Here is a 27911-nt window from a genome sequence, read left to right as displayed (position 1 = left end):
TTCCTTGAGCCTTGTGTGATCTACAATGCACTTTAAAGTTGGAGGAATCGGTGCCTCTAGGGCATTTCAGACAGTTGATAAGGGACCTTTTTACAGAAGATTGTTTTGCTTTTTGTATGCGAATGTGTAGTTCAATGTGTTTGTATTTTGACGTATTGTGGTGCTATACAGGGCTCATATTGAGAAGAGACTTTGGTCTCAGCTTTGACTCTTAAAATAAAATAGCAATGATGGTAAACGGCACAGCTTAAGTTGAAAAATAGTCAAGATTGACATCCTAGTTTATGCAGCTATAAAACTGGAAATTTCTCTTTGCCCAATGGCAAAATGTGTAGAATTGTAACAAGTTAAAGGTTTTCCCCAACAACAACCTGTGTGTGTGTGTGTGTGTGTGTGTGTGTGTGTGGGGGGGGGGCCCCTGGGGGTCCCTGAACTACGGCATTCCCTCTCTCTACATTGGTTGGCTACACTGGTGGCAGCAGAGGGATGCCTATAGGCATTTGTGTAGAACCTTACAATGCCTAAAGTCAAGCAACATCAAGAGGTTTGGACCTCTTGGCATAATCATCATCAACTCCTATAGCAACTCCATACGTAAGAGACATTTCCCATATAACACTTAAAAAAAAATGTTTTACACATTTTCCTGATATCCAATTGGTAGTTTACGACCTTGTCTCATCGCTGCAACTCCCCAACGGGCTCGAAGGTCGAGATATGCGTCCTCCGAAACATGACCCACCACTCCGCGCTGCTTCTTAACACACTGCTCGCTTAACCCATAAGTCAGCCGTACAAATGTGTCGGAGGAAACACTGTTCAATTGACGACCGAAGTCAGCTTGCAGGCGCCCGACCCGCCACGAGTTGCTAGAGCGCGATGAGCCAAGGAAGCCCCCCCGGCCAAACCCTCCCCTAACCCGGATGTAGAGCATGGTGTTTGCAACGCCAGGGTTGTGGGTTCGATTCCCACGGGGGGCCAGCACAGAAAAAAATGTATGAAATTGTATGCATTCACTACTGTAAGTCGCTCTGGATAAGAGCGTCTGCTAAATGACTAAAATGTAAATGTAAAATGTATAATTTGCAGTGACAGCACCGATACAGTAATCTTTGGTGACAGGGACTATGGTTGAGCCTTCCCCACCACCACACACCCTGAATTTGCTACACTGGTGTTAGAAGTGGGATAGCACCTCATTGAGTGTCTCTCTTGTACAAGATCCATCACCACCTCTTGAACATGAAATAAGGAACGCAAACTACTTCGAGGTCTGCCCCTCTACTCCATAACAACAAAAGCCTGACTTTCGTAATTCACTGTCACAGTGAGTAATCAAGTAAAATTGTATTTCCCGCCAGTTGGCCGTTATTGCTCCCGGGAAATCCCAATTCAAACTGTCTAACAGAAGATAATGACTCGTTATTTTCGTCATGGTCACCGTTCGAAATGTAACAATCCGGTTGTACACTCCCGGTAACCGTATACTTCCCATACTCTGAGTCCCCCCCCCCGACGTTGTCGTCACTTTGGTAGAGGCCGCTTTGCCTTTTTTCACGCCGAGCGGAGCAAGATGGCGGCTGTACGGCCGAGGACGAGGTGTAGTAGCCGCTCGGCATGAACATTTTATTTTTGAAATAAATTGATTAAAATCAAACGGAAATATTTGAACGTCGGACTACAAGGGGCGTGCACTACGTCACACGATTACAATAATCGATTTTTTTCTTCTATTGTGTTAAGATTTTTTTTCTGACAAAATGATCACATTGTAGTAGCTAGCTCACTAAACTAGCAAGCATAGCCAGCCTACCACCGTAGCAAACGCAGGAGAAAGTGTAGAATGGGAGAAAAGCTAGAACTCAAGCTGAAGTCGCCGGTTGGAGCCGAAGCTGCTGGCTATCCGTGGCCGTTACCAGTATACGTAAGTATTTAATCAGACCAAACAATTTGCCAGCTAACGTATAACTTGGGCAACCAAGTCAGTACTGGATTTATTAATCTATTTAATGTTGCTAGCTAACGTTAATTCGCTAACGGTAGCTACTAGCTAATTATCCGCTTGCTAGCTAAGGTTACTTACTAAGCCAAGGCAAGCCATGCAGGTCAGACAGACGGCCCACCAGTGTACCAACACTGAGTTAGCATACAGTGTACATAATACATTTTCGGAGCTATCCAGAAGCGACAAATGTGCACGTGGAGTGAAAGTAGATATTGCATTACGGTATAACGTTATCCATCCACTAAGTGGGATAGGCACCTAATGTGGCTACAGACTGAACCTAAAACCAAGGCTAACTAACTAACGTTACTGTAGTAGTGTACACAAATCATTAGATTGGAGGATTTCACAAATCACACGAGAAACATTGCACACTTAGCTAACTACATCGGTTCCTCGTTTTCATAAGTCTAGCTGACACTCCACGTTAGGTCATTAAGTTAGCTTTAACAGTTTTATTTGACTCGCGTTGTAATTCTGTCTGACATGCTGACCAGACCGCGCGCATGTTGATTTTGTCCACCCACAGAAGCGATCAGGACACGCAGGTTGAAATATCAAAACGAACTCTGAACCAACTATATTAATTTGGGGATAGGTCGAAAAGCATTAAATATATTTGCCAATTTAGCTAGCTTGCTATTGCTAGCGAATTTGTCCAGAGATATAAACATTGTGTTATTTGACCTGAAATGGACATGGTCCTCTACTCTGACAATTAACCCACAGATAAAAGGGTAAACCAAGTTCGTTTCGAATAATCTCTCCTCCTTCAAGCAGCTGCAGCTTCTTCTTCGGACTTTATATGGCAGTTGGCAACTAACTTACCACTAATGACTGGAGTGTGTACCTCAATTCCTGTTTCAATCACCTATGTAGGTATGTGGTCCTAAAAACGAATGAGTAGATGGCATGTGGGTATCTGCTCCTAAAAACTAATGAGGAGGCGGGACTTGCAGTGTCACAAATAGAACCAAGTTTTATTTTAGCGTCTGGCGACACAGATGCTCGCGAGCAGTGTAGGTGCAATGATTGAATAACATGTATGCATATATTTATTTTGCAATGCTCACACACGCAACACGAGCGGCGTGGTGAGCATGTAACGTTAAACATTTAACAAACATTAGCTAGTTCGCATACTTTAGCACCTGACCTACTTACTAGCACATACATAAAAATGGGTTGGTTACCAGTAAGTTTCTTTGCTAACTACTAGCCATGTATTTGTTAGCTAGAAAGTAATCTTTTTTACGTGTGGGTCAGACTCTGTGGGATGTTTGTAGCGAGACCCCAAGTGGTGTAATGTTAAAAGTACTTAAGTAGTACTTTAACGTATTTTTACTTAAGTGGTTTTTGGGGTATCTGTACTTTACTATTTATATTTTTGACAACTTTGAATTTGACTCCACTGGCTTTACGTTCCTAAAGAAAATAATGTACTTTTTACTCGATACATTTTCCCTGACACCCAAAAGTACTTCAAGTACTTAAATGCTGAACAGGACAGGAAAATGGTCCAATTCACGCACTTATCAAGAAAACAACCCTGCTCATCCCTACTGCTTCTGATTTGGTGACCTCAGTAAACACATGCTTCATTTGTAAATTATGTCTGAGTGTTGGAGTGTTGGAGTGTGCCCCTAACTACAGAAGAAAAAAAAGAAAATCGTGCCGTCTGGTTTCTGTAATATAAGGAATATTTTTATTTAATCTTTATTTAACTAGGCAAGTCAGTTAAGAACACATTCTTATTTACAATCACAGCCTGGCAAAAGGCCTCCTGCAGGGACAGGGGCTGGGATAATTTTTTATATTTAAAAAAATATATAAATATAGGACAAAACACACATCACGACAGGAGTCAACATAACTACATAGAGAGACCTAATGGAACAACATAGCAAGGCAGCAACACATGACAAAACAGCATGGTAGCAACACCACATGACAAAACAGCATGGTAGCAACACCACATGACAAAACAGCATGGTAGCAACACCACATGACAAAACAGCATGGCAGCAACACCACATGACAAAACAGCAAGGTAGCAACACCACATGACAAAACAGCATGGTAGCAACACCACATGACAAAACAGCATGGTAGCAACACCACATGACAAAACAGCATGGTAGCAACACCACATGACAAAACAGCAAGGTAGCAACACAAAACATGGTACAAACATTATTGGGCACAGACAACATCACAAAGGGCAAGAAGGTAGAGAAAATACATCACGTAAAGCAGCCACAACTGTCAGTAAGAGTGTCCATGATTGAGTCTTTGAATGAAGAGGTTGAGATAAAACTGTCCAGTTTGAGTGTTTGTTGCAGCTCGTTCCAGTCGCTAGCTGCAGCGAACTGAAAAGAGGAGGGATGTGTGTGCTTTGGGGACCTTTAACGGAATGTGACTGGCAGAACGGGTGTTGTATGTGGAGGATGAGGGCTGCAGTAGATATCTCAGATAGGGGGGGAGTGAGGCCTAATAGGCTGACCACACCGCTCACGTCGGGTGCGCGAGCGTTGCAAAATATATTTTGTAATCTATGTTATTCAATTATTGCACCCACACTGCTCGGACGCGTCAACGGGCGTCTGCGTTGCCAAGGGCTAAAATGGAACTCCTTTCTATTTCTGACGCAGATAGCGCTGCAAGTCCTGCCTCTCCCATCTCCTCCTTGGTTTATAGAAGCAGGTACCCACGTGTCATCTCCTCATTGGATATACCCACATGGGTGGTTGAAAGACAAACTGTGTTGCCGGTTGTTGTAGTAATACTATGAAAGTTTAGATGCCAATCACCATATAAGTTCAAAGATGAAAAGGCTTGGAAGGAGGAGAGATGACTAGAAACAATTTGGTTGACTGTTTTATGTGTGGATTAATTGTCGGAGTAGAGTACCTTGTGCATTTTAGGTAAAATAACAAGTCAATGTTTATATCCCAGGACAAATTAGCTAGCAAGTGCAAGCTAACTAGGTGAATTGCCATAAATGTTTGATGCTTTTTGACCTGTTCCCAAATTAATGTAATTGGTTGAGTTTGTTTTGATATTTTAACCTGCGTGTCGTGATCGCGTTTGGTGTAGGGGGTCAAAATAAATGTATTCACGATGGCATACGCACGCAGCCAGTTTGGGTTCCGTGTAATAGGGTTTTATAAATAAGCATCAACCAGTGGGGCTTGCGACGGGTATAAAGATGACCAGTTTACAGAGGAGTATAGAGTGTTGTGATGTGTCCTATAAGGAGCATTGATGGCAAATCTGATGGCCGAATGGTAAAGAACATCTAGCCGCTCGAGAACACCCTTACCTGCCGATCTATACATTTTGTCTAGCATGGGTAGGATGGTCATCTGAATCAGGGTTAGTTTGGCAGCTGGGGTGAAAGTGTAGCGATTATGATAGATAAAACAAGTCTAGATTTAACTTTAGCCTGCAGCTTTGATATGTGCTGAGAGAAGGACCGTGTGCTGTCTAGCCATACTCCCAAGTACTTGTATGAGGTGATTACCTCAAGCTCTAAACCCTCAGAAGTAGTAATCACACCTGTGGGAAGAGGGGCATTCTTCTTACCAAACCACATGACCTTTGTTTTGGAGGTGTTCAGAACAAGGTTACGGGTAGAGAAAGCTTGTTGGACACTAAGAAAGCTTTGTTGTAGAGTGTTTAACACAACATCCAAGGAGGGGCCAGCTGAGTAGAAGACTATCATCTGCCTGAGCTATGTTGTTGATGTAAATTGAGAAGAGCATGGGGCCTAGGATTGAGCCTTGGGGTACTCCCTTGTGGACTGGCAGTGGCTGAGACAGCAGATTTTCTGACTTTATACACTGCGCTCTTTGAGAGAGGTAGTTAGCAAACCAGATCCCTCAGAGACACCAATACTCCTTAGCCGGCCCAGAAGAATGGAATGGACTACCGTATCGAAAGCTTTGGCCAAGTCAATAAAAATAGCAGCACAACATTGCTTAGTATCAAGGGCAATGCTGACATAATTTAGGACCTTTTAGGTTGCAGTGATACATCTATAACCTGAGCGGAAACCAGATTGCATACCAGAGAGAATACAATAGACATCAAGAAGTCCAGTCAGTTGATTATTGGCAAGTTCTTCCAACACTTTTGATAAACAGTGCAAAATAGAAATAGGCCTATAACAGTTAGGATCAGCTTCATCTCCCTCCTTTAAATAAATTATGAACCTTGGCTGCCTTCCAAGAAATGGGAACCTCCCCAGAGAGGAGAGACAGGTTAAAAAGGTTGGATATAGGCTTGGCGATGATATGGGCAGTAACCTTAAAGAAGAAAGGGTCTAAACCATCTGACCCAGATGTTTTTTGGGGGTCAAGTTTAAGGAGCTCCTTTAGCACCTTGGACTCTGTGACTGCCTGCAGGGAGAAACTTTGTAGCGGGGCAGGGGAAAAAGAGGGAGAAGCATTGGGGATTATCTCTTTAGAAGGGGTGGGAGATGAGGAAATGTTGGACGGGCAAGAAGGCATGGCCGAATCAAATAGGAATCCTGACTTAATGAAGTGGTGAAATGGTTTATATTTGAAATGGTTTATGCTTTTACTTTTGATATTTAAGTATATTTTTGAAATTACATTTACTTTTGATACTTAAGTATATTTAAAATGAAATACTTTTAGACTTTTACTGAAATAGTATTATACTGGGTGACTCCCGTTTACTTGAGTAATTTTCTATTAAGGTATCTTTACTTTTACTCAAGTATGACAATTGGGTACTTTTTCAACTACTGGAATCCCCCCTCTCATTTGCAATACGTGGAATTCAACTCATGTATGCATTTAATTTTGCCAAAAACTTTTAGCAATGTAACATTAGCTATACAAAAAAAAAGGGAATTTGTTTAGCAAAATATTGTGCAGAAAAATGACAGCCACTGTAGTAGCTAGCTGGACTATAGCTGACTAAACTCAACTCCATGGTGAAGGAAGTTCCTGATGAACTCCACCAACAGAGACCAGGCTTTGTGGAATTCAGCTCCGACTACAAGGTTAAAAGTATTTCCTTTTACTTATGTTGGTCCTCTGTATTTACATGCCTTTGTTTGTTTGCTGAAATCATACTTTTTAATAAAATGTTAATCAAATACAACCACCTACTGTTTCATCATTGCAGTTGCTCTAAGGGGGCAACTCAGCATGAATGTGCATGTGCCAAATGAATCTCAACAAGGAAACATTTAGTGGCTGCATTTGATTAACGTTTTATTAAAAGTATGAATTCCAGCTAACAAAGGCATGCAACTACAGAGGACAAACTTAGGTACAGGGTATGCATTTCATAATATAATTTATTTAAAGTATTGACCTTGGGAAAATAGATGTAGTCGGAGCTGAATTTCACAAAGATTATTAGAAACTTCCTTCACGTGGAGTTGAATTTAGTCAGCTAGCTGGAATCCAAATGCAAATGGCTCTGCCTGGTGGTCACTGCCTTTAATGACGTCTACTGTTCCTGTTATTGCATAGAAAGATTGTTGCACACTCTTTGGGAATCTAGGGGATAGCTGGCGACTGGGCTTGAACTGTTTTGCAACTTGTTTGGATGAATTATTACACTCCTGCACTCATGAGACAAAGCACCTTCTGTGCCAATAGGAAGAATGAGCACATCACAAGCTATAATTTGCAACTACATAGAAGGAACACTACACAATTTCCCATAACTGTAGTTCCTTATATTTGTGTTTCAAAAGGCAAGTTGTGGATGGCAAAAGTCTGCACCCACTATGGATATATTTTGCTTTTTCACTGGGTCACAAGAAAACAATGAAAATTAGGGATATACCATCCCATGTCACTCCCACGTGTGTCTCAAATTGTTTGATCACAAATATCCATCCCAATTTTGAAACCAGTGCAGCAAATTCAGGGAATTAGCTGAAAGAGTTGAACTTGGAACCTAGTCACGAACATAAACGTGAACATCCAATACAATATTGCTAACGAAGTTTAGTCTACTCAAACATGTTTTAGTGCAGAGGCGACTACTAACAGCCAGCAGGAAGGGTGTGTTAGACTGAATACTAATTACAACTCTTTTGGGATCCAGAAATAGCCTATATAGCTTGAAGAATATATGGAGGACTAGGCTACGTTTGGGTTGTTAGATGCAAATGCCACTGAATAAACCTGTAGGGTAGGTTGAATGTGGACAATAGTCTACTGCATTCCATGGGTTTTTTAAAGCTTTTGCAGACTGGTGATCCTGGATAGATTTAAAAACAGTTGATTAAAAACGATGAATCAATGCTGAGTGTTCTTTATGATGTTAGCACCATGTAGGGTTGGGCGGTATACCGTATTTTACGATGTACCGGTATTGATACACGGACCGGTTTGGGTTTTTACTTTACCTTCTATAATGCTATTTGAATGTTTGGTTTGTTAAATGTGATGTAACTTCCATTTTTATAGTTTACTTTGCTACTTGAGTCAACTGTAATTAGAGCAAACGTAATTCGCTATACAGTCTAATACCAGTGATGGTGTAAACCAAAATCAGTATAATTTTTTTTTGTGCAACAGTATCTTTTTAATCAAAGAGGAATACATTAAGCATGAATGTTAGCTACATGAAGTAGCTAAGAGAGAACATTAAATGTAGCCAAAGATTATAGGGTCCCCTAGGAAACACCTATCAACACTTTGGTTCCTACACTGTCACAATAACTCCTCCCTGGCATTCATTGTCATGTCAAACAACACTGTATTCAAAATGCCCACTATTATATTCTAACTATAGAATTAGAATAAACATTCTATTTCCATGATTCCAACAGTTCACCCAAGTTTTTTGCTCTAATTAGCAAGTAAACCACATTTGCTTAAAAATAAGCCCTATATTGTTTGCCCATATCGTGCAGCCCTAGGTAGCAGTGTGGAAATGATCTCAAATGAGTGTAGGAAATGCAGAAATGTATGACAATGCTGAAAATACATTTTGGTTGAAGTTTACATTTTAGTCATTTTAGCAGATGCTCTTATCCAGAGCGACTTACAGTAGTGAATGCATACATTTCACACATTTGTTTTTTTGTACTGGCCCCCCGTGGGAATTGAACCCACAACCCTGGCGTTGCACACACCATGCTCTACCAACTGAGCCACAGGGAAGACCATTTGAATTGAACCGTATAAAACAATCAGAAGGGAGAAAGACCGATTGAAATCACTTAGAATATGTGTTGCCACCCTAGGGTCACTCACTACTCATAAAGCAAATGTACAACTTTTATTATTCAAAAACATAAAATACTGTGAAATACCATCATACCGGCCAAAATGTTTTTTATACCATGATGTGGTATTTTGGCCATATCACCCAGCCCTTGGACCATTACCAAGCGTCTTTAGATTTTGCATCAATATAGTTATTTTTTTGTTATTGCATGCACAACATGCTGCTGTAATATTTTAACATATGTTATAGATAGTACAACTCCAACAACACATTTGCTGGCAGATTTGAGTGTGTTTAGACCTTGCATGTGCAGCATTCCTTGAACATATCCTTTAGCTGAATGCTGAAGTTTAGCAGATTGTACAAGCGAGAACAGAAATGGAAGCAGATTAAATGGATGTGGTTTCTCTGGTGGCTTCAAGTGTGTTTCAGGTGTATTTCTAATTTTATTGTAAATTGTGGTGAGACTGTGCTAAAAGAAATGAATAACCTGAAACAGAATTTCTCAGAACAGCACGGCGGAGTGTTGTCTGTTTGGGGCCTGTAGTGTCACACTGGGTAATGCTCCTTAACGTCAGAGTACAGGAACTAGGCAGTGCTGCTGCTGACGCAATCCTCCACAGTTGGACTCGGCTGACTTCACTCCATTACGCCAGAGACCGATAAGAGCACGGTTGCACGACTGGCCTTTTCTCAGGAAAAGGCATTTTGCAAACTGTTTAGAGCTGCTGGTGCCTCAGTTATTCTGTCGAAGTTGGTGTCTTGATATCATAAATATAGACTTAAATATCATAGGCATGTCCTGCACTGAGTAACGAGGCAGCCAGTGCTCATTATCTGTGAGTGTGGAGTCCCAGCGCTGTTTTCAATAAGGACCTCCTAGACTTTTCCTCAATATGCACTTTGAGGACATGAAGGGGCGTTAAATAAGAGTAGGGTTACAAAACACTTGAGTCTGCAAATCACATGCCCTTGATGTTTCATTGTGGCTATTTTTGCACGGTTTGATCTATGAAAGAGGACTGTCTTACTGTAATAACGCTTGAGCAGACTACTTAATTTCCATGAGTATGTTACAGTGCAATATGTCACTATTCAGATTAAGTTGTATTAATAATGCCGCCCACTGCTCTCCACCACAAAAGATACATCACACATATTCCAGTACTTCTGACTCCCGAAGTGCAACCCAAATCGCCCCATTCACCCACAGATAAACAACACACACTGGGCTCTTGTGTTGTGCAGTGAACAACAACAGAGTTGTAATATATGCTGCCTGCGTGTCTCCCCATGTCAAAGCTGTTACCACCACATGCTTGAATACTCTTTCTTTCATACACCCAGTCACCATCTGCAGATTTAAATCATCCGTAACTGCTTCCATATGAAGTTACACCTCTTCTGCTGCAGAGGCCTTTGTTCATTTTTTCTTCTTCTTGGTGCTTTAACTAAAGCCACAATGCCTTTAAACAAGACACTATTTGAATCAATGTCGTCTTGCCTAGTTTGTGTTGTCGATAGCCTAGCTAATGGTGTTCATATGTTCCTCTCGAGTGTGTTTGAAGTTCAACTTTGTAACAAGCCAATCACTCCTTAGACAAACCATGTGACCTGTGTTATCAGTGAATAGGATAAAGCAGACAGGCATGTATAAGGCAGTTCCACCTGCCTCCCTCACCTACTGAACAACATGCGGGTGAAAACGGATACTGATAAGGACAATAAGTCACTGGACCATAGTCCGAAGCTATAGAACCCTGTCACCATGTTCTAGGACAGGCAGCGCTTTGAAGAAAAGGGTTTTGATGGAGTCCGTTATCTTTCTCTGTGGTCATGATATCACTGTTGCACACGGGTAGTTATTTGTTTATTGGCCGTTAGTAATGCGTAGTGGAGCAGGCGTATTGCCCCGGCCGGCTGTGTGTCATGTTGAGGTGAAGAGAGCGTGAAAGAGAGGGAGGGAGGGAGTGGGTGGGTGCGTCAGTTCCGTCGCTGTGCCCACAGCAGGGGGTCAGGAGGAGCGGAGGAGACGAGAGAGTGTGGGATTGGCTGAGAGCTCCTATCTCACGTGCCACACGCTCTCTTTCTCTCAGCCAGAGTTTATTTTTAGCACCACAGTGGGTGTTGCTGCGTGCAGTCTGTGTGAGCGGCAGGAACACCCCCCCTCTCGCCGCCTCCGCACACTTACGCACACACTGCGTCAGTCTGGGACTAGCGCGTTAACCCTCGTTTTGGCTGCATGTATTCTGTGATGGTTGCATTACTAGGCTATGCATAGCAGCGTTTGCTCCTCTTGTGAAACGCTTTTCTTCCCTTGTGGCGGGAGATTTTATTTTATACCCTCTGTGGTGCTATAATCTCAGGCCTGGTGTTATTGGCAGCGGTGCCATGGCGGAGTTGTGGCGCTGTTGAGCGGGAGGCTGAGCCTAGTAACTGGAGGCTGCTACTGTGCCAAAACCAGTCCAGCTGAAAGCAGCTGGGCCTGGCTGGCTGGAGGTTGCTCTCTACCTTCTTCCCTCACTCCCACCCTCCTTCCTTCCCTCCTTCCGAGCCCCTCCCAGGCCCTGCGCTGGAGCAGGACACAGAAAGTGGGTCACTGGGTCAGCCCAGGATGCCAGCAGCCAGTGTGACTGAAATCCTGCAGTTCCTCCCATGCTGCAGCAGTGCTCTGACAAAACCCAGCTATCCTGCTCACAGTCTCCCAAACCACATCCAGTTAGAATGTCAACTTGATAACAGTGAAACACTCAGTGGTGTCTCCTGAATTGTTATGCTAGCAGTCATACTGAGTGCGTCACACTAACTACTATGGTTTGCGCTGTGTGTGGATTATTAAGTCATTGAGTGCTGCTGGCCTTATCTGACCCGGCTGTCTGAACTCGTGTTGGTAGCTGTTAGCATATTTGTGTACATTTTTGGGATATCCGTATTTAGCTTTTGGTTATTGCCAGTCTGTTATATACTGTAGTAAGTCGGTCTTTCTATTGGCTGTCAAGAAATGCTTTTTGCATAAACAAATCGTACTGACAGTATTCAATCTCTCTTCTCCTGTGTTCACTTTCTGTCTCCAGGACAAACACCATGATGCTGCTCATGAAATCATTGAGACCATTCGGTAAGTAACTACCACCTTTCTCCTATCAATCTCAAAAGCATGGTGCAGTGAGTGGCTGCACTTCTTGACTGAGTTAGACTAGATCAAAGTAAACTCACCATGTGTTGACCATTGTTCTCAGGTGGGTGTGTGAGGAGATCCCGGACCTTAAGCTGGCCATGGAGAACTATGTCCTCATCGACTACGACACCAAAAGGTGAGCCGAGGGTCAAACGATAAGGAACAAGGATTATGATGCTGCTCTGAAGCACAGTCTAACAGAGCACCTGTAGTCGCAGTCAAATACCATGGTAACATAACACTTAGACATCCAGAGTATGAACCAAATGGACCTCCCCTCTATGTTACATTTTAAGGATAATTATTCCCAGAAGGTAATAAAGATATTAATGGCAGCGATGCTAATTTAGGAATATTTTTGTTTCCCGTGGCAGCAGCTCAAAAGAGATGAGAAGGAGTCTTGTAGAGGGATGGCAAACTGATATGCAATTAGCATTCCTGTGTCCAGGGTGCTGGACAAACTCACAAACATCAGCACAAACAAAGTCATTGGGTGTTGGTTTCTTGTCATACGATGTTGATGTTTTTTCTTTATTTCTATGTGTGTTGTTGTTACAGCTTTGAGAGTATGCAGAGACTTTGTGACAAATACAACAGAGCCATCGACAGCATCCACCAGCTGGTGAGTTGGAATATCTCCAGATGAGTTGCGTCGAAAGCTTATTTGTGCACACATGAATTCAAACAGACTTCTTTCTTGTAGACGTATTGTCACCGTGGGTAAAACCTAGCTCACTTGAGCCCAGCAATGTGTTTATATCCTAGCTATGTAATATACTCATTCTAAACCTCTTGTCCCGTATGTGTGTCACAGTGGAAAGGCACAACTCCGCCCCTGAAGTTAAACAAGCGGCCGTCCAATGGGCTGCTCAGACACATCCTGCAGCAGGTGTACAACCACTCGGTCACGGACCCCGAGAAGCTCAACAACTATGAGCCCTTCTCCCCCGAGGTGTACGGCGAGACCTCCTTCGACCTGGTGGCCCAGATCATCAACGAGATGGAGATGATGGAGGATGACACCTTTGTAGACCTCGGCAGCGGTCTGTGTTTGTTTACGACGTCAATGTTTACTTCTGAATGAGATAACCAGTCTTAATGGGTGTCTGTGTGTTGATGTGGGATGTGTCTAAATGAGCAGGTTGGTGCTATTTTTGACTCGCAATTATCTGTAATTGCAGGGGTGGGACAAGTGGTGCTGCAGGTTGCCGCAGCAACGAACTGTAAACACTACTTTGGGGTGGAGAAGGCAGACATTCCAGCCACTTATGCTGAGGTAAGTTCCCACATCGAGCTTAAGAGTCTTGGTTATCTTGATGATTGTCAGTCAACGGAGAAGGAACAGATTTTAGAATGACTCATGTTTGCGGTTTGCCTTTCAGTCTATGGATAAAGAATTTAAGAGGTGGATGAAGTGGTATGGGAAGAAACACGGGGACTACACGGTATGTGGTATTCTGTTGTTATGACAGACGTGTGTCACTCAGAAATTGTACCTGAGTAATCGATGTGCAACTCATGTTTTTCTTTATTTTACTTTAAAGCTGGAGAGGGGGGATTTCCTGTCTGAAGTGTGGAAGGACAGGATCGCCAACACAAGGTGCATTACCTCTTATGTACACTGGATGATACCACTGTGTATTTACACACATCTGAACATGAAGAGAAACATCAGCACAGCTTCAACTCTAAATCTTTTTCTTCCTCTTCCCCCTTTTCTCCTGTTCCCTGTTTGTCTAGCAGTGTTATTTTTGTGAACAACTTTGCCTTTGGTCCAGAAGTGGATCACCAGCTGAAGGAGCGCTTTGCTAACATGAAGGAAGGTAGGTAGAAAATGGCCCTTTTGTTACCCAGTGTCAAGGACACCCTACCATATTGTTGTTACAGCAAATGAAGAACCTGGGATCATTTCAATATGTTATTGATTCAGCTGCTTTCATTAGTGATAACAAGAGAGAGGGTAACATGCTGTAGCTATTGGCAGCTGTGTCAACTCCACACACTTGACCTCTGACCCCTCAGCTGTGTGACCTCTCCTCCACATGACCCCGTCTTTTAAAAGACAGATATGAGAGGATGATCTATACTACCATTGATAATGTATAGCAGACACACACACAGATCAATGGTTTGATCTGGGACTCATTATAGAGGAGTGTTTGTATTGTTTACTTTTAATCTGTCAATTTCAAACAACCTTTTGTGAAGTGCCTTCATGAAAAGTTCATCTTTGTTTCTCTCTCTTAGGTGCGAAAATTGTATCATCAAAACCTTTTGCACCTCTAAATTTTAGAATCAACAGTCGAAACTTGAGTGGTAAGTCTTCATGGAACAAGTTTATGTTCTGGGCAGACCCCGGAAATGGAACTGCAGAAATGTCAACAGAATTATGTAGATAATGTTATTAACATGAACACTGTCTGATTCAAAAGTAAAAGTTGCACATACATTTTTTTTCTCTTTAATCATAGTTGAAATGTTTAGCATCAATTATAGCACATCCTGGGTCATTTCCCTCACAACGCTCCGACGTTGCTATGTTTAACCTTGGTTACATTTGTTGCACACCGGTGTTCGGTGTCTGTCGTTTCGCCAGCTCAAATAAGACGTTACCTTACTGATCAAGATGAACCCCGAAATTAGGAAATACACTTCATTACCAAAAGTATGTGGACACCTCCTCGTCAAACATCTCATTCCACAATCATGGGCATTAATATGGAGTTGGTCCACCTTTTGCTGCTATAACAGCCTCCACTCTTCTTAACACCACTCGCTTGGCATTGCGCATAGTGATCTTAGGCTTGTGTACTGCTACTCGGCCATGGAAACCTATTTCATGAAGCTCCCAACGAACAGTTAATGTGCTGACATTGCTTCCAGAGGCAGTTTGGAACTCGGTAGTGAGTGTTGCAACCGAGGACAGACGATGTTAACGCGCTTCAGCACTCTGCGGTCCCGTTCTGTAAGCTTGTGTGGCCTACCACTTTGTGGCTGAGCCTTTGTTGCTCCTAGACGTTTCCACTTCACAATAACAGTACTTAAAGTTGACCGGGGCAACTCTAGCAGGGCAGAAATTTGATGAACTGACTTGTTGGAAAGGTGGCATCCTATGACGGTGCCACGTTGAAAGTCACTGAGCTCTTCAGTAAGACCATTCTACTGCCAATGTTTGTCTATTGTGATTGTATGGCTGTGAGCTCGATTTTATATGCCTGTCGGCAACAAGTGTGGATGAAATAGCCGAATCCACTCATTTGAAGGGATTACCACATACTTTTGTATGTTTTATCCATGTACAGTGGTTTTCTCAGTTAATAGAAGACGTTTTGGCAGTAGCCTACAAGGGCCATCATTGCTTTTGCCTGCTAGCCAAACTAAAGACGGCACAACGTTTGCTAGCTAGCACAGCTCTCAAAACAATCAAGGTCTCGACAACTAAATAAAGCGATGTTCTGGCATCTGAGAAAAATACATTTAGTATGTTTCAACAGCTTCTTATCTTGCATTATTTTGGAATTTGTCCGGTGCATGCATTTTCCTTCTGCAAGCATGGACAACAGAAGTTTAAGTAATGAGTGTAACAATTGTATCCAAGATATAACATGGCAACATCATGTTGAGGTTTACCCAAAATGCACTATTATTTCAAAATGCAACCTTTTTTGATTTATAATATTTAATTAATGTGCAACTTTTATAAGTTGAACACAAAAGTATGGGTCACACATTATTTGGACAGTCAGGATAGTCCTTCTATAGATGCTCTACAGATAGTTTGTTATTGGTATGACCATCTGTTGATAAGCAACCGCTTGTTAGGATTAGGGTTAGTACATAGTTAGTTGAAATGTTACTGATAGTCTATCCTAATGTAGCAGGCATAAAAGAAACGCTTTAAACTATACTGAACAAAAATATAAATGTAACATGTAAAGTGTTGGTCCCATGTTTCATGAGCTGAAATAAAATATCCCAGAGTGTTTCATATGCATAAAAAGCTTATTTCTCTCAAATTTTGTGCACAAATTTGGTAAAATCCTTGTTAGTGAGCATTTGTCATTTGCCAAGATTATCTACCTACCTGACAGGTGAGGCTGATTTAAACAGCATCATTATTACACAGGTGCACCTTGTGCTGGAGACAATAAAAGGCCACTCTAAAATGTGCAGTTTTGTCACACAACCCACAGATCTCAAGGTTTGAGGGAGCGTGCAATTGGCGTACTGACTGCAGCTGTTGCCAGATAATTTACTGTTTATATCTCTACCATAAACCGCCTCCAACATCGTTTGAGAATTTGGCAGTACGTCCAACCGGCCTCAACCGCAGACCACGTGTAACCACTCCAGCCCAGGACCTCCACATCTGGCTTCTTCACCTGCAGGATCGTCTGAGACCAGCCACCCGGACAGCGGATGAAACTGTGGGTTTGCAAAACCAAAGAATTTCTGCACAAATTGTCAGAATCTGTCTCAGGGAAGCTCATCTGCGTGCTCGTCTTCCTCAACAGGGTCTTGACCTGACTGCAGTTAGGCATCGTAACCGACTTCAGTTGGCAAATGCTCACCTTCGATGGCATGCTGGAGAAGTATGCTCTTCATGATGAATCCCTGTTTCATTGTGAAGAGCAGATGGCAGACGGCGTGTATGGTGTCTTGTGGGTGAGCAGTTTACTAATGTCAACGTTGTGAACAAAGTGCCCAGTGGTGGTGGTGGGGTTATGGTATGGGCAGGCATAAGCTACGGACAACGGAAAAAATAGTGTTTTATCGATGGAAATTTGAATGCACAGAGATCCTGAGGCCATTGTCATGCCAAACATCCACAGTCAAACATCCGCAGTCATCACCTCATGTTTCAGCATAATAATGCATGGCCCCATGTCGCAAGGATCCGTACTAAATGTCCCACTTCTTCCATGGCCTGTACTGACCAGACATGTCACCCATTGAGCATGTTTGGGATGTTCTGGATCGACGTGTACGACAGCGTGTTCCAGTTCCCGCCCATATCGAGCAACTTCTCACAGCCATTGAATTGGAGTTGGACAACATTCCACAGGCCACAATCAACAGCTTGATCAACTCTGTCGGGCTGCATGAGTCAAATGGTGGTCACACCAGATACTGACTGGTTTTCTGATCCACGCATCTACCTTTTTTTATGTATCTGTGACCAACAGGTGCATATCTGTATTCCCAGTCATGTGAAATCCATAGATTAGGGCCTAACGAATTCATTTCAATTGACTGATTTCCTTATATGAACTGTAACTCAGTCAAATCGTTGAAATTGTTGCATTTTATATTTTTGTTCTGTGTAAATCCCCTACATACTGGTCTTGACGATAAGAAGGAAACTGTCTGGGGAGGTTCTCTTCTGCACCGTTCAACCAATTCAGTAAATATGGAGGAGTTAAGATGGCGTGTGGCTTTGTTAACGTCTCGCTCCATTTCCCATGAGAACCAAACCATCCAGTTGTTGGGGACTCGGGAGGCTCCTGATGGTCTGAAGATGTAGAGCATCTACAGATGGACTGTCCAAATAAACTGTTACCAAATGATGTTGACATTTTGCATTACCGCTTCCTACCTGGGACACAACACCTTTTCTGAGATCTTTTTTGGTGGGTGGCCCTTGGACAACATATCCTAGTGTGTATTTCAATGAACTAAAACATTTTGTTGATTTTCCTTTGTTTCTCCCTATAGACATTGGCACAATAATGAGAGTCGTTGAGCTGTCTCCGTTGAGGGGTTCAGTGTCCTGGACAGGGAAGCCAGTTTCCTACTACCTGCATACAATAGACCGCACCATAGTGAGTCCTGCTCGCCCCTTTTATACTCACAAAACATCTTCTCTGTCCCACACACAATGTTGCAATGGCAGTTGCTCCATTTAAAGAAGGGTAACCTTGAACTGAATGAATGGCCCACGCTTCAAAGGTCTCCGTCAGTTCATCTGTCCTTATTCTGTATGTGTATCAAATACCATGGTAAATAACAAACCCATGTCATATTTTCTGACAATGCGTACGGTAGCAGTACTCAGAACATGTTTAGTCGGCCATATCCCTGCAGGAAACAACTGCAACTGCTGGTATAGCCCTGCAGTGGACAGAGGAGATGTGGTACAGCGACAGGTGATGGAGCAACCAGCATTCCTACTACATGTTGTACCATGAGTGTTTTCGACTTGTTTAGAAACACTGAAAACAAGACTTAGTACTTTTTTTGCAAACAGTTAGCCTGACTGCAAGCAGAAAATCTAACATTTTCTGCCTGTCTGTTGTGGGGGGCATATTTTGCCACTATAACCTAGAATATTCTCTCTGTTTGAAAATGTTTCGTTTTGATACTTGTCTATACCGGTTCGTAACAGTCTGCTTAAAAACTTAGCCGGTTGTTTCACTTGCTCATTCAGGCACTGAGACGGTTCTCAGTGCTTGAATGCGCAAGTGAAACAATTGTCTGTTTTGAATGTATCCATTCACTTGAGGCAGTGGAAACGGTGAGGTCATCGCTGCATTGTTTCTGTATCCCCACACTCACATGCACGTGTTGGAGGGCTTATGGATAGTGTCACACAAGGTGACTGCACTAAAGAGAGAGAGGGGAGAGTGTGACCTCTGCTGTCTATGCCTCTGTCCGTGTGCACTACTTGATACTTTCTTTTCTTTTTCAGCTTGAAAACTATTTTCATAGTCTCAAAAATCCTAAACTCAGGGTAAGCTACATTTTGTTCCTTTGGTCACTGTATTTTATGTTGCCCACAGAGTATGTGTAATCTTAGTCACTTCTGGTTTGTCTTTGCAGTTGCACCCAGTTTATATGCCCTCCTGAACTATTCACATGGTAAACAACACTAAGATGTTCCTATGTGTTTTTAGGAGGAGCAAGAAGCAGCTAGGCGTCGACAAGAAAAGAATAGTAAAGACAGTAAAAACACCACCCCAACCAAGGCAAAGGAGCACAAGGTAAATCCCTTTATCGGCTTTCACGTCTCAATGCTCAGTTCTTCTCCCGATGAGATCACCACTCTATCTTTGGTTTGTTTTCACGCTGGCCTCTCCCTGTGTGTGTCTCAGGATTCCTGCGGGGAGGATGAGCAACCGGGGCTATTGGCAGTCGTGAAGGCGTCACCCAAACCCCGCCGCGCCAAACTCCTCAGCAAAGGCCGCAAGCTGAGCGCCCGGAAGCGCGGGCGTCCCAAGAAGGCTGCGGTGACCGCAGCCGAACGCAAGAGCAAGAAGAGCCAGAGTGCCCTGGAGCTGCTGCATGCCAAGACCATCTCTGCAGCACCCCCCCAGGGTGAGCCACCTGCTCACTCTCACACACACACACTCCTACCCAGGGCTGAGTCCATATACCCTTGTGCATTTGTGTTTATTTAGCCTTAAACTCTTCATTTTGGTCCATGTTTGTTTAGTTGACTTTCCTTGTTGTTTCTACAGATGCATACAGGTCACCTCAAAGTCCCTTCTACCAGCTACCTCCCAAAGTTCAGCACTATGCGTCTGGGCAACTGCTGCTGGGCCCCACTCCCCCTGGTCTACAACAGCTTCTAGGTGAGCCCCGCTACCCTGACCCCACCCTTCCTTATCACACAGACCTGTCTATTAGTCACAGCCAGCAGAGCTGAAGGCCAGTCCTCTCTGTGTCTCTCCCCCCACAGACAACATTAAAGTCCAGTACCTCCAGTTCATGACCTACATGAAGACACCTCAGTACCGCATTCACCTGCAGCAAGTCCTGGAGCAGGAGAAGGTAAATAGAATGTCCAAATCACTCAATCCATCTTGTAAATGTGAGTAATCCATGTGACAACAGTATCGCCACCTCGTTAAAGAGTAATAGATGATATCATAAATTACTGCATTCAGATTCACTCCCTCAGGCTCATACTTCAACTCTCAACCCTCCCTTTATCACTCATGTTGAAGGAGACTAACCCCCTGGGAATGTTGCCTCTGATTTAGTCTCAACCTCTAAACCTTTCCCTTTTCTCTTGTGTTCCTCCTTCCCTCTTCCTCCATCGCTCCCCCACCTCTGCAGCTAAAACACAGAGAGCTCTCTGGGCAGGCGGAGCAGCTGCAGACTGTGTGTCAGACCCACAAAGAGAAGATCAAAGGCCTCTTCCACACCAAACTGGATGAGGTAGGCAGATAATGTGGTGAATGTCTAATGAAACCAGCTGGTAATGAGAAGCCAATGTTGGGAGAGTACTCGATCGCCAAATGTCTTACCCTGTCTCTGTGTTCCCCTCAGCTGGGAGTGAAGGCCCTAACTGTGGAGGACCTGCTGCAGGCCCAGAAGGAGATCTCAGCCCACAACCATCAGCTGAAGGAGCAGACCAAGCAGCTGGAGAGAGACATGATCGAGCTGAGGGACCACAGCCTGCTCCTGGTGAGACAACCTCGCTACTCCTGGGTGCCATCTCTCTGGCCCTTTTCACGTTGGGGTTGATCTGCGTGTTGGGCATTCTGTCAGACATATAGCCAGAGACTTGTAACTCACTAACTATAACGCTCTGTTTCAGTTGAAGTCTCGGTGTGAAGAGCTAAAGCTGGACTGGAGCTCTCTGTGTCTTGAGAGCCTGCTGAAGGAGAAGCAGGCCCTACGCAGACAGATCTCCGAAAAACAGCGGCACTGTCTCGAGCTACAGGTACACACCTCTGTGCACCTTTCTCTCTTCCACCTGTCTCTACCGACAAACTTAGGAATAGTGGAGGAATCGGTCATCTACTGTTGTGGAGTATAGTTTTTGTTAGCAAAGTGATGTTCCTATTTCTTACCTTGGTGTAATGGCTCCCCCTTGTGTTGGTTCTCAGATCAGCATCGTGGAGCTGGAGAAGAGTCAGAGGCAACAGGAGCTGCTCCAGCTCAAGTCCTACAGTCCCTGTGAGGGTTCCCCCTACCGCAAGGGCCTCCCTCGCCCTACCCTGGACCACGACACCCCCAAACTGAGCCTGGTCGTGGCCGGCCTCAGCCCCGAGCTGTCCATCAACGGCACCGCCTCGCCCTGCTTCGACAGGAGGGGCACCAAGGGAGAGCTCCTCTCCCGCTACCTGCCCATCTTGCCTGACCACGAGATCGTGCCCCCCACCCCGGACGCCCGGCACAGGCAGCTGGGTCACCCCCTCCCTGACTACACCCGCTTCTCCCCAGCCAAGATCGCCCTGCGCAGACACCTGAACCAGGACTCTAGTACTGCACACTTCAGAGGCTTGGGCTTCACTGGTCTCAGGTAGAGTCCTGCACGGGTCCGTTTTTTGGAGCCGCACCCGCCCCGCGCTGGCCACATCAATTCGGAGCCTCACCCGATATCCGACATCAGGACAGATTTTTCTCCGCAAACTGACCCATCCGCGTAGAATTGTTCCGAGAAGCAATCCGTGACCCGCCAAAATAACATCTACAACTAACAGAGTTGTAGACTATTCCCATTCCCTGCATGAATTCATTTGTGTCTATTAAAATGTTTATAAAAGGAAACCATGCACAATGCAATGCGGCACGTTGAACAACTCAAATCACTTTGAAAAAGAGCTTTCTAAGTAACCTCCTTATTCCTTATCTAATGTAAGTCTATAGCCGACACAACAAAACAATACCTTTACGTTCAATATTGTTTCGATAATCAAGTAGTTGAATTGAAACTTAAATGAACATTTCCCAGAATCAAATAGGCTACATGTATTTAGTAGGCTATTGGCTACTCAAACCTTTACCAGCCGCACAGGTGTAAAATGTCCTGCGTATGGTCTAAATGCACGAAGCCTGAATTAATGTAATAATTAACTGACAATTAACTGAATTATTGTTAACAAACACCTGCTTGCACTTTTACAGGCTGTGCATCCATCTACTGGGTTGTTGTCCTCCTTGTCCACAATGACTCCAAAAGCCTTCCAAAACCGAGGATTTCACTCGTGCAGCACCTGTTTCCACAATGGTGTATTCATCATAACCTTTCTTTTTATTTCTCCTGTTATGTTAACCATTTTCCTGTGAGCTAGGAGTCCGGGAAAATAAACTTGCCAATGTATCGTTGTGTGGAAAAAGGGAACATAAGCACGTGGACAAATTAGGAACGTTTCAGCACCTCACAAGAAATGGACAGTTCCTGCTCCACTCTCTCGCTGCGTGGCTGGTAGCCTAGGCTATGTCTGCCTCACCACTCACATAGCCTAATTGAATTCACAAGACACAATTTAACAGAATAAGCTCCAAAAATATATTCTCTTGATTTAAAACGTTAAACGCAGTATAATTGTTCTGAACCGCGAGCCGACCCGCTGGTTGAAAGAATGTTTTCATTCCACCCGCCAGCTGATTTTTATTTTTTTTTGCGGATCAACCGCGAGGAACCGTGGGTATCCGACCCGATGCAGGACTCTAGTCTCAGGTTAGTTATCAGACCGACATAGTAGATTGTCCTGAAAACATGGAGATGTGTTCCATGTTTGTTGAGGACAGTTTTCCTGACTATTTTTCTACTCCTGCAGGGGGGATATGGGCGCCATCACCTCTCCACTAGATGCTAAACTGAGCTGCCTGTCTCCCAACTCATCAGACAGTCAGCAGAACAACACACCCAGGAGTGCTGAGAGGGTAACTATCTGTCCTCTCTGTCCACACACTGACACACAGCCTACCCTGTTGACTCACACACAGTATGTACTCAGTCTGACTGACTGGTCCTCCCGTGTGTGTCTGTGTATGTGTGATGTCCAGGGGGGTAAGGAGAAGAGTCCAGCAGGGGGTCAGGGTGACGCCATCACCAGCCTGCCCATCAGTATCCCCCTCAGCACAGTGCACCCCAGCAAACTCCCCGTTAGCATCCCCCTGGCCAGTGTGGTGCTGCCCAGCCGAGCAGAGAGACTGGTGGGTACATATGGCTCCTAGAACTCTGGCTTAGAGCAGTGGTTCCCAAACTTTTTCACTCTGGACAGTTGATCTGGATATTTCTGACAAGTTATAAATACTGTAGCTCACGAAGGTCTGCAATGACTGACATGACACGAGGAAAACTGTTGATTCACTATCCAATTTTGAAGTTGCACCTTGTGCATTCTACGATTACAACTTTCCAGAGTAAGTTGAAAGGCCGACTGACTTTGGGAACCACTGGCTTAGAGAATGGCAGGGCTACAGGTAGATTTCCGACTGGGTAGTAAGGTCACCACTGTGTTGATTCAAGCGCTCCGTGTTTGTTTTTGTAGAGGAGCACACCGAGTCCTGTGTTCCAGACAGGCCAGACCAACGGTAAGCAGTCCCAAATACACTCTTACCTTGTTTACCGTATTGATCTCATCCATTGAATCCTGCATGTGTTGAGACATGTCATGACTGACCAGTGTCCAACCCCCTCTGTCCTTCTTCAGGGTACTCCTCTAGCTTAGGGCTGATGAACGGAGGCTCTCACTCTGAGGACCAGGACGGGTCTGCCCCCTCCCCTCCCCCTCACGGTGCCCCTCCAATGGGACCAACACAAGGCCACAGCCCCCCCCTCAGCACCGGAGGGGTCCTCCAGTATGCTGACGGCACCCCCAGAATCCTCCCTGAGGATGGGGCTGAGCGCCAGGGCGAGTCTGACTCGGAGCCCCAGGACAGCAAGTCCAGACGCCGCATGTTCTTCTCTTCTTCCTCTTCGTCGTCTTCCTCCTCCTCTGGGGGCGCCGCGTCTCGCCTCCGCCTCGGCTCAGCCAGACAGAGCCAGCATCACCTAGGTAGCCACAGTAACCATAACAACCACCACCACTCGCCGGGCTCCCAGCACACAAACTCTCACGGCCATGGGTCTCAGGAGGAACGCAAGCGTGGGAGGAGGAAGCGCAGCTCAACGGGGGCTCAACCTGTCAGTGGCTCCCCAAAGAGGAAGTCCTTTCCTGGGCTCAGCTCCACCAATCACCCATCAGGATCCCCACTCAACATCAACTCCATGGTGAGTGAAGCTATGTTCAGGTTGCTTCCCTGTTCTTTAAAACGTGGTACACGGCTTCAATGGCTAAGTTGGTTGCAGCGCAGTACTTTCTACAAGAGTTGTATGTTTGATTCCTTAATATCTAGGCCCTACTGAATACATATTTTAACTGTAGGCTAAAGATGCACAATGTAGAAATCTCTCCACCAATTCCTGGTTTCTAAAATTCTAATAGTTCGCCTAATTTCAGTTTGTGACAAAACAAGGAAGTATAGAGTAGACAATCATTGTACCATCTAAACCACTGTGAAATATCTTTTCCATAACCAAAAATATGTTTTTCAGCTTTTTGAAGCTGGTGTACAAAACCGAAAGTAAGATGCAAAAACGAAACTTAAAAACAGAAGCATAGAAGTAGCGCACATAGAACAGATCTACCACGTCTTAGACTTGCTTTCTTTGAGAATGACAGATCTATAACACATATTTCTTTGTGAATTTTGTCAGGTCGACCAAAAGGTTACATATTGTAGCTTTAGGGTTAGGGCAGGGTTTCCCAAACTCAGTCCTTGGGACTTCAATGGGTGCGCATTTAGTTTTTTGCCCTAACACACAGCTGATTCAAATGATCAAAGATTGATGATTAGTTTATTATTTGAATCAGCTGTGTAGTGTTAGGGCAAAAACCAAAACGTGCCCCACTTGGGGTCCCGAGGACCGAGTTTGGGAAACCCTGGGTTAGGGCTAACCCTGTTTTCTGTGTTTGTTGTGTCAGGTGAACAACATTAACCAGCCTCTGGAGATCGCTGCCATCTCTTCCCCGGAGCAGTCTGGATGTAGTCCCTGTGGTCCAGACATGGACCAGCCCCCCGTATTGAAGCGAGAACGCCCTCTGGAGATAAATGGCTCAGGACGCTACTCCTCCGCACCCAGCTCTGATGACGACTCTGGCTACCCCGCTGACAGCTCCAGCTCAAGGTATAGTAAACGGTGAAGCAAAACAAAACGTGGTTGCTGACTCATTTCTACAGAAGAGTACTTTTTGAACTAGAATTTTCTTGAATTTGTCTTGTTTTAGAATTGAAAGGAAGATTGCCACTATTTCCTTGGAGAGCCGAGATGGACCAGGCAGATCAGGGGACAGGGAGCGCGGTAAGGAACGTCCAAAAATGTGACTGCTGATGCCTGCATAATTAACATGATATCACTCTCAGCAATCTACTGTGCTTTTGCTTTTGCTCTTTTAACAGGAAGGAAGTCAGGAGGCAGCAGCAGTAACAGCACAGGAAGTGAGGTCTCCTCTTCATCTTCCTCCTCATCCAACAGCAAGTGGAAATCCACCTTCTCCCCCATCTCCGACCTCAAGCAGCCCCTGTCCGAGGTGAGGCAGGGGGGCTCCCCCTTTGGCACAGGGAGAGAGCCGCGGGGCATGGGCACGGGTACGGACTCAGACTCTGATCACAAACCGCAGCAGCAGAGGAGGGGGGGCGAGGGGGCCGGGGGTGAGCCCTCAGGGTTTCAGGACATCCCCCTTAACCCCTTCCTTAGCCAGGAGTCTGGGGGCCGACCGGGGCCAGGGGCCCAGGGAGGAAGCAGCTCTGAGAGGCAGGCCATGCCCAAACAGAAGCCCCGGGGTGAGTGGGAACTGAAGACATCCAGCAGCATGGGCAACAGCCAGAACCTCTTCATCTCTGCAGCCGTCAGCGGGGGTATCCTGAGCGGCAAGGTGGGGGGCAGCCCTGTATCTTCAGCCTCGGGGGCCTCTGTGGGACAGTACCTGGGGGCCCAGTTCCCCCTTGGGGGTGCCTCTGTCCTCCAGTCCCTGTTCGGAGCCCAGACGCCCGGAACCTCGGTGAGCGGGGCCCCGCGCCTGGTCAACGGACACTCTTCCCTGGGGAGCTTCTCCAGCGCTGGGCTGGCAGGTGAGGCCCACTGACACACCCACTCTAACCAGTCTCCTTCCATTCAGCAGCACCATTGGGTATGGTTTGGGGTAGAGTGAGATCAGAGTCCTCAGATTGGGTGTGTTAGACAGTGGTACAGAGGAAGTCAATCGGAGAGGCCTACTGATTGACACAGGTAAGTGGGAGCCCTGTCCTGCTGTCTGTCTGAATGCCCTTGCTGCTTTGCTTTGCCATGGACTGGCTGTACAGATGCTGAGTTGGACACCCTTGGAAAATGCCTAACATTTTGAAGAGAGCAGATCTTAAGAATGATATACTTGGTCAATGCAATCATGGCCACGGGCATGGATAATGCCCTTCAATCTCTATACTGTGATATAGCCTACAATTGTCTGTGTTGGTTAGCTATACTGTAATACTCTGAAGTATTTACAAATTACTGTGATTAGTAATTAATTAAAGGAACTTGATCAGCATTTTCTTTGGGTGTTGGTGTTAATGCTGCTGGTCATGTGTGTGTAATTCAGAGACATTTCACTATGATTAGACTTGTTTTATTTGCACAAAACATTTAGTTAATTTCAGGGGAATGGCCTTTGGTCTATAACAGCTGATTCAGTCGACCCTTTTATAGTGACATGTCTCTGTCTGCTTTCTGTGTGCCTGTCTGTAAGACTCGCTTGGCGCTATGCAAATCCTGGCTGAGTGTGTCTCTCTCTCTCTCTCTCTCTCTCTCTCTCTCTCTCTCTCTGTGTCCTCCCCCATCTCTCTCTCTCTCTCTCTCCTCCCCCATCTCTCTCTCTCTCTCTCTCTCTCTCTCTCCTCCCCCATCTCTCTCTCTCTCTCTCTCTCTCTCTCTCCTCCCCCATCTCTCCATCTCTCGCTGTTTAATCCACAGGCATGTTTCACCACGTGGTGCCCTCAGTGTCCTCCCATCAGTTCGGGGCTGCGCTGCCAGTCTCAGGAGGCCTCGGCTCTCTGCTCAGTCTCTCCTCCTCCCAGCAGCACCAACACCCTGCCCCCTCTGTATCCTCCTCCCTCCCTCTGCCCCATTCCCAGCACAGCCGCACCCAGACAGTGCTGCACACCCCTCCACCCCCCACGCTCTCCCTGCCCCCTCCACCACCATATCTCAACGTCTCCTCCTCCTCAGTCTCGTCCTCTGACCCCAGTCCCTCGTCTCGCTCTGAGGCCTTCCCCTCTTCCCTCCTGCAACAGAGAGCACAGTCCTCCTCTCTCTCGGTCTCTTCCTCCTCTGCGTCTGTCTCCCCCTCTTCTTCACCTTCCTCTCGTAGCTTCACAGTGCACTACCCCCCTCATCTGCCCCCTCCAACCCAGGCCAGTAGCTCGGGTGGGGTCAGCATGTGGAGGACTCTGGGCTTGCCTGCTTCATACACGTCGTCCTCTCAGCACCCTGGCTCCCGGCCTAGATAGGGCATAGGGTGAGGGGTGGGTGGGTGGGGGATGTGGTAGGGGGGGTTGTGGGTCAATCAGAGGGATAAGAGGGAGAGACACACAGACAACCTGGTTTTCCAGTGCTTCCAAAGCTGCTATTCAGTTCTAACAAGGTAAGTTATACTCCTCTTTCCCGCTGGGGCCACCCATACGAAAAATGTATGATGCATGACGCTTTGGCTAAAAGTAGCTTTGGAGAAAATTGGCTTTGGATAA

General features: G+C 45.2%; 1 protein-coding gene across 5 annotated transcripts in view; it reads left to right on the top strand.

Annotated features, from left to right (window-relative positions):
- Positions 1-1563: 1563 nt before the first annotated feature.
- dot1l (DOT1-like histone H3K79 methyltransferase) overlaps positions 1564-27911 on the top strand; it is a 30675-nt gene continuing 4327 nt past the window's right edge. The window contains exons 1-28 of one of the 5 annotated variants that reach the window (XM_014216389.2): positions 1564-1924; positions 12304-12347; positions 12469-12543; positions 12966-13029; positions 13222-13450; positions 13589-13683; positions 13790-13852; positions 13952-14007; positions 14151-14230; positions 14655-14723; positions 18123-18229; positions 19096-19137; positions 19301-19387; positions 19499-19721; positions 19865-19978; positions 20086-20177; positions 20466-20567; positions 20679-20816; positions 20950-21075; positions 21242-21657; positions 22919-23024; positions 23148-23297; positions 23636-23678; positions 23798-24357; positions 25112-25314; positions 25415-25488; positions 25587-26258; positions 27139-27695. In XM_014216389.2, the coding sequence (XP_014071864.1) occupies positions 1844-1924; positions 12304-12347; positions 12469-12543; positions 12966-13029; positions 13222-13450; positions 13589-13683; positions 13790-13852; positions 13952-14007; positions 14151-14230; positions 14655-14723; positions 18123-18229; positions 19096-19137; positions 19301-19387; positions 19499-19721; positions 19865-19978; positions 20086-20177; positions 20466-20567; positions 20679-20816; positions 20950-21075; positions 21242-21657; positions 22919-23024; positions 23148-23297; positions 23636-23678; positions 23798-24357; positions 25112-25314; positions 25415-25488; positions 25587-26258; positions 27139-27674 (4647 nt within the window). In that variant the 5' untranslated portion in view covers positions 1564-1843 and the 3' untranslated portion in view covers positions 27675-27695. Of the gene's footprint in view, positions 1925-12303; positions 12348-12468; positions 12544-12965; positions 13030-13221; positions 13451-13588; positions 13684-13789; positions 13853-13951; positions 14008-14147; positions 14231-14654; positions 14724-16909; positions 17073-17707; positions 18038-18122; positions 18230-19095; positions 19138-19300; positions 19388-19498; positions 19722-19864; positions 19979-20085; positions 20178-20465; positions 20568-20678; positions 20817-20949; positions 21076-21241; positions 21658-22918; positions 23025-23147; positions 23298-23635; positions 23679-23797; positions 24358-25111; positions 25315-25414; positions 25489-25586; positions 26259-27138; positions 27696-27911 lie in introns of those variants that run through there. The other 4 variants (XM_014216388.2, XM_014216390.2, XM_014216392.2 and 1 more) reach the window with 4 other exon arrangements.

The sequence above is a fragment of the Salmo salar genome, chromosome ssa10, assembly GCF_905237065.1.
Source record: "Salmo salar chromosome ssa10, Ssal_v3.1, whole genome shotgun sequence".
Taxonomy (NCBI): domain Eukaryota; kingdom Metazoa; phylum Chordata; class Actinopteri; order Salmoniformes; family Salmonidae; genus Salmo; species Salmo salar.
Note: the sequence above shows the minus strand (reverse complement) of the source record. Positions and strands in the feature narration are given on the sequence as shown.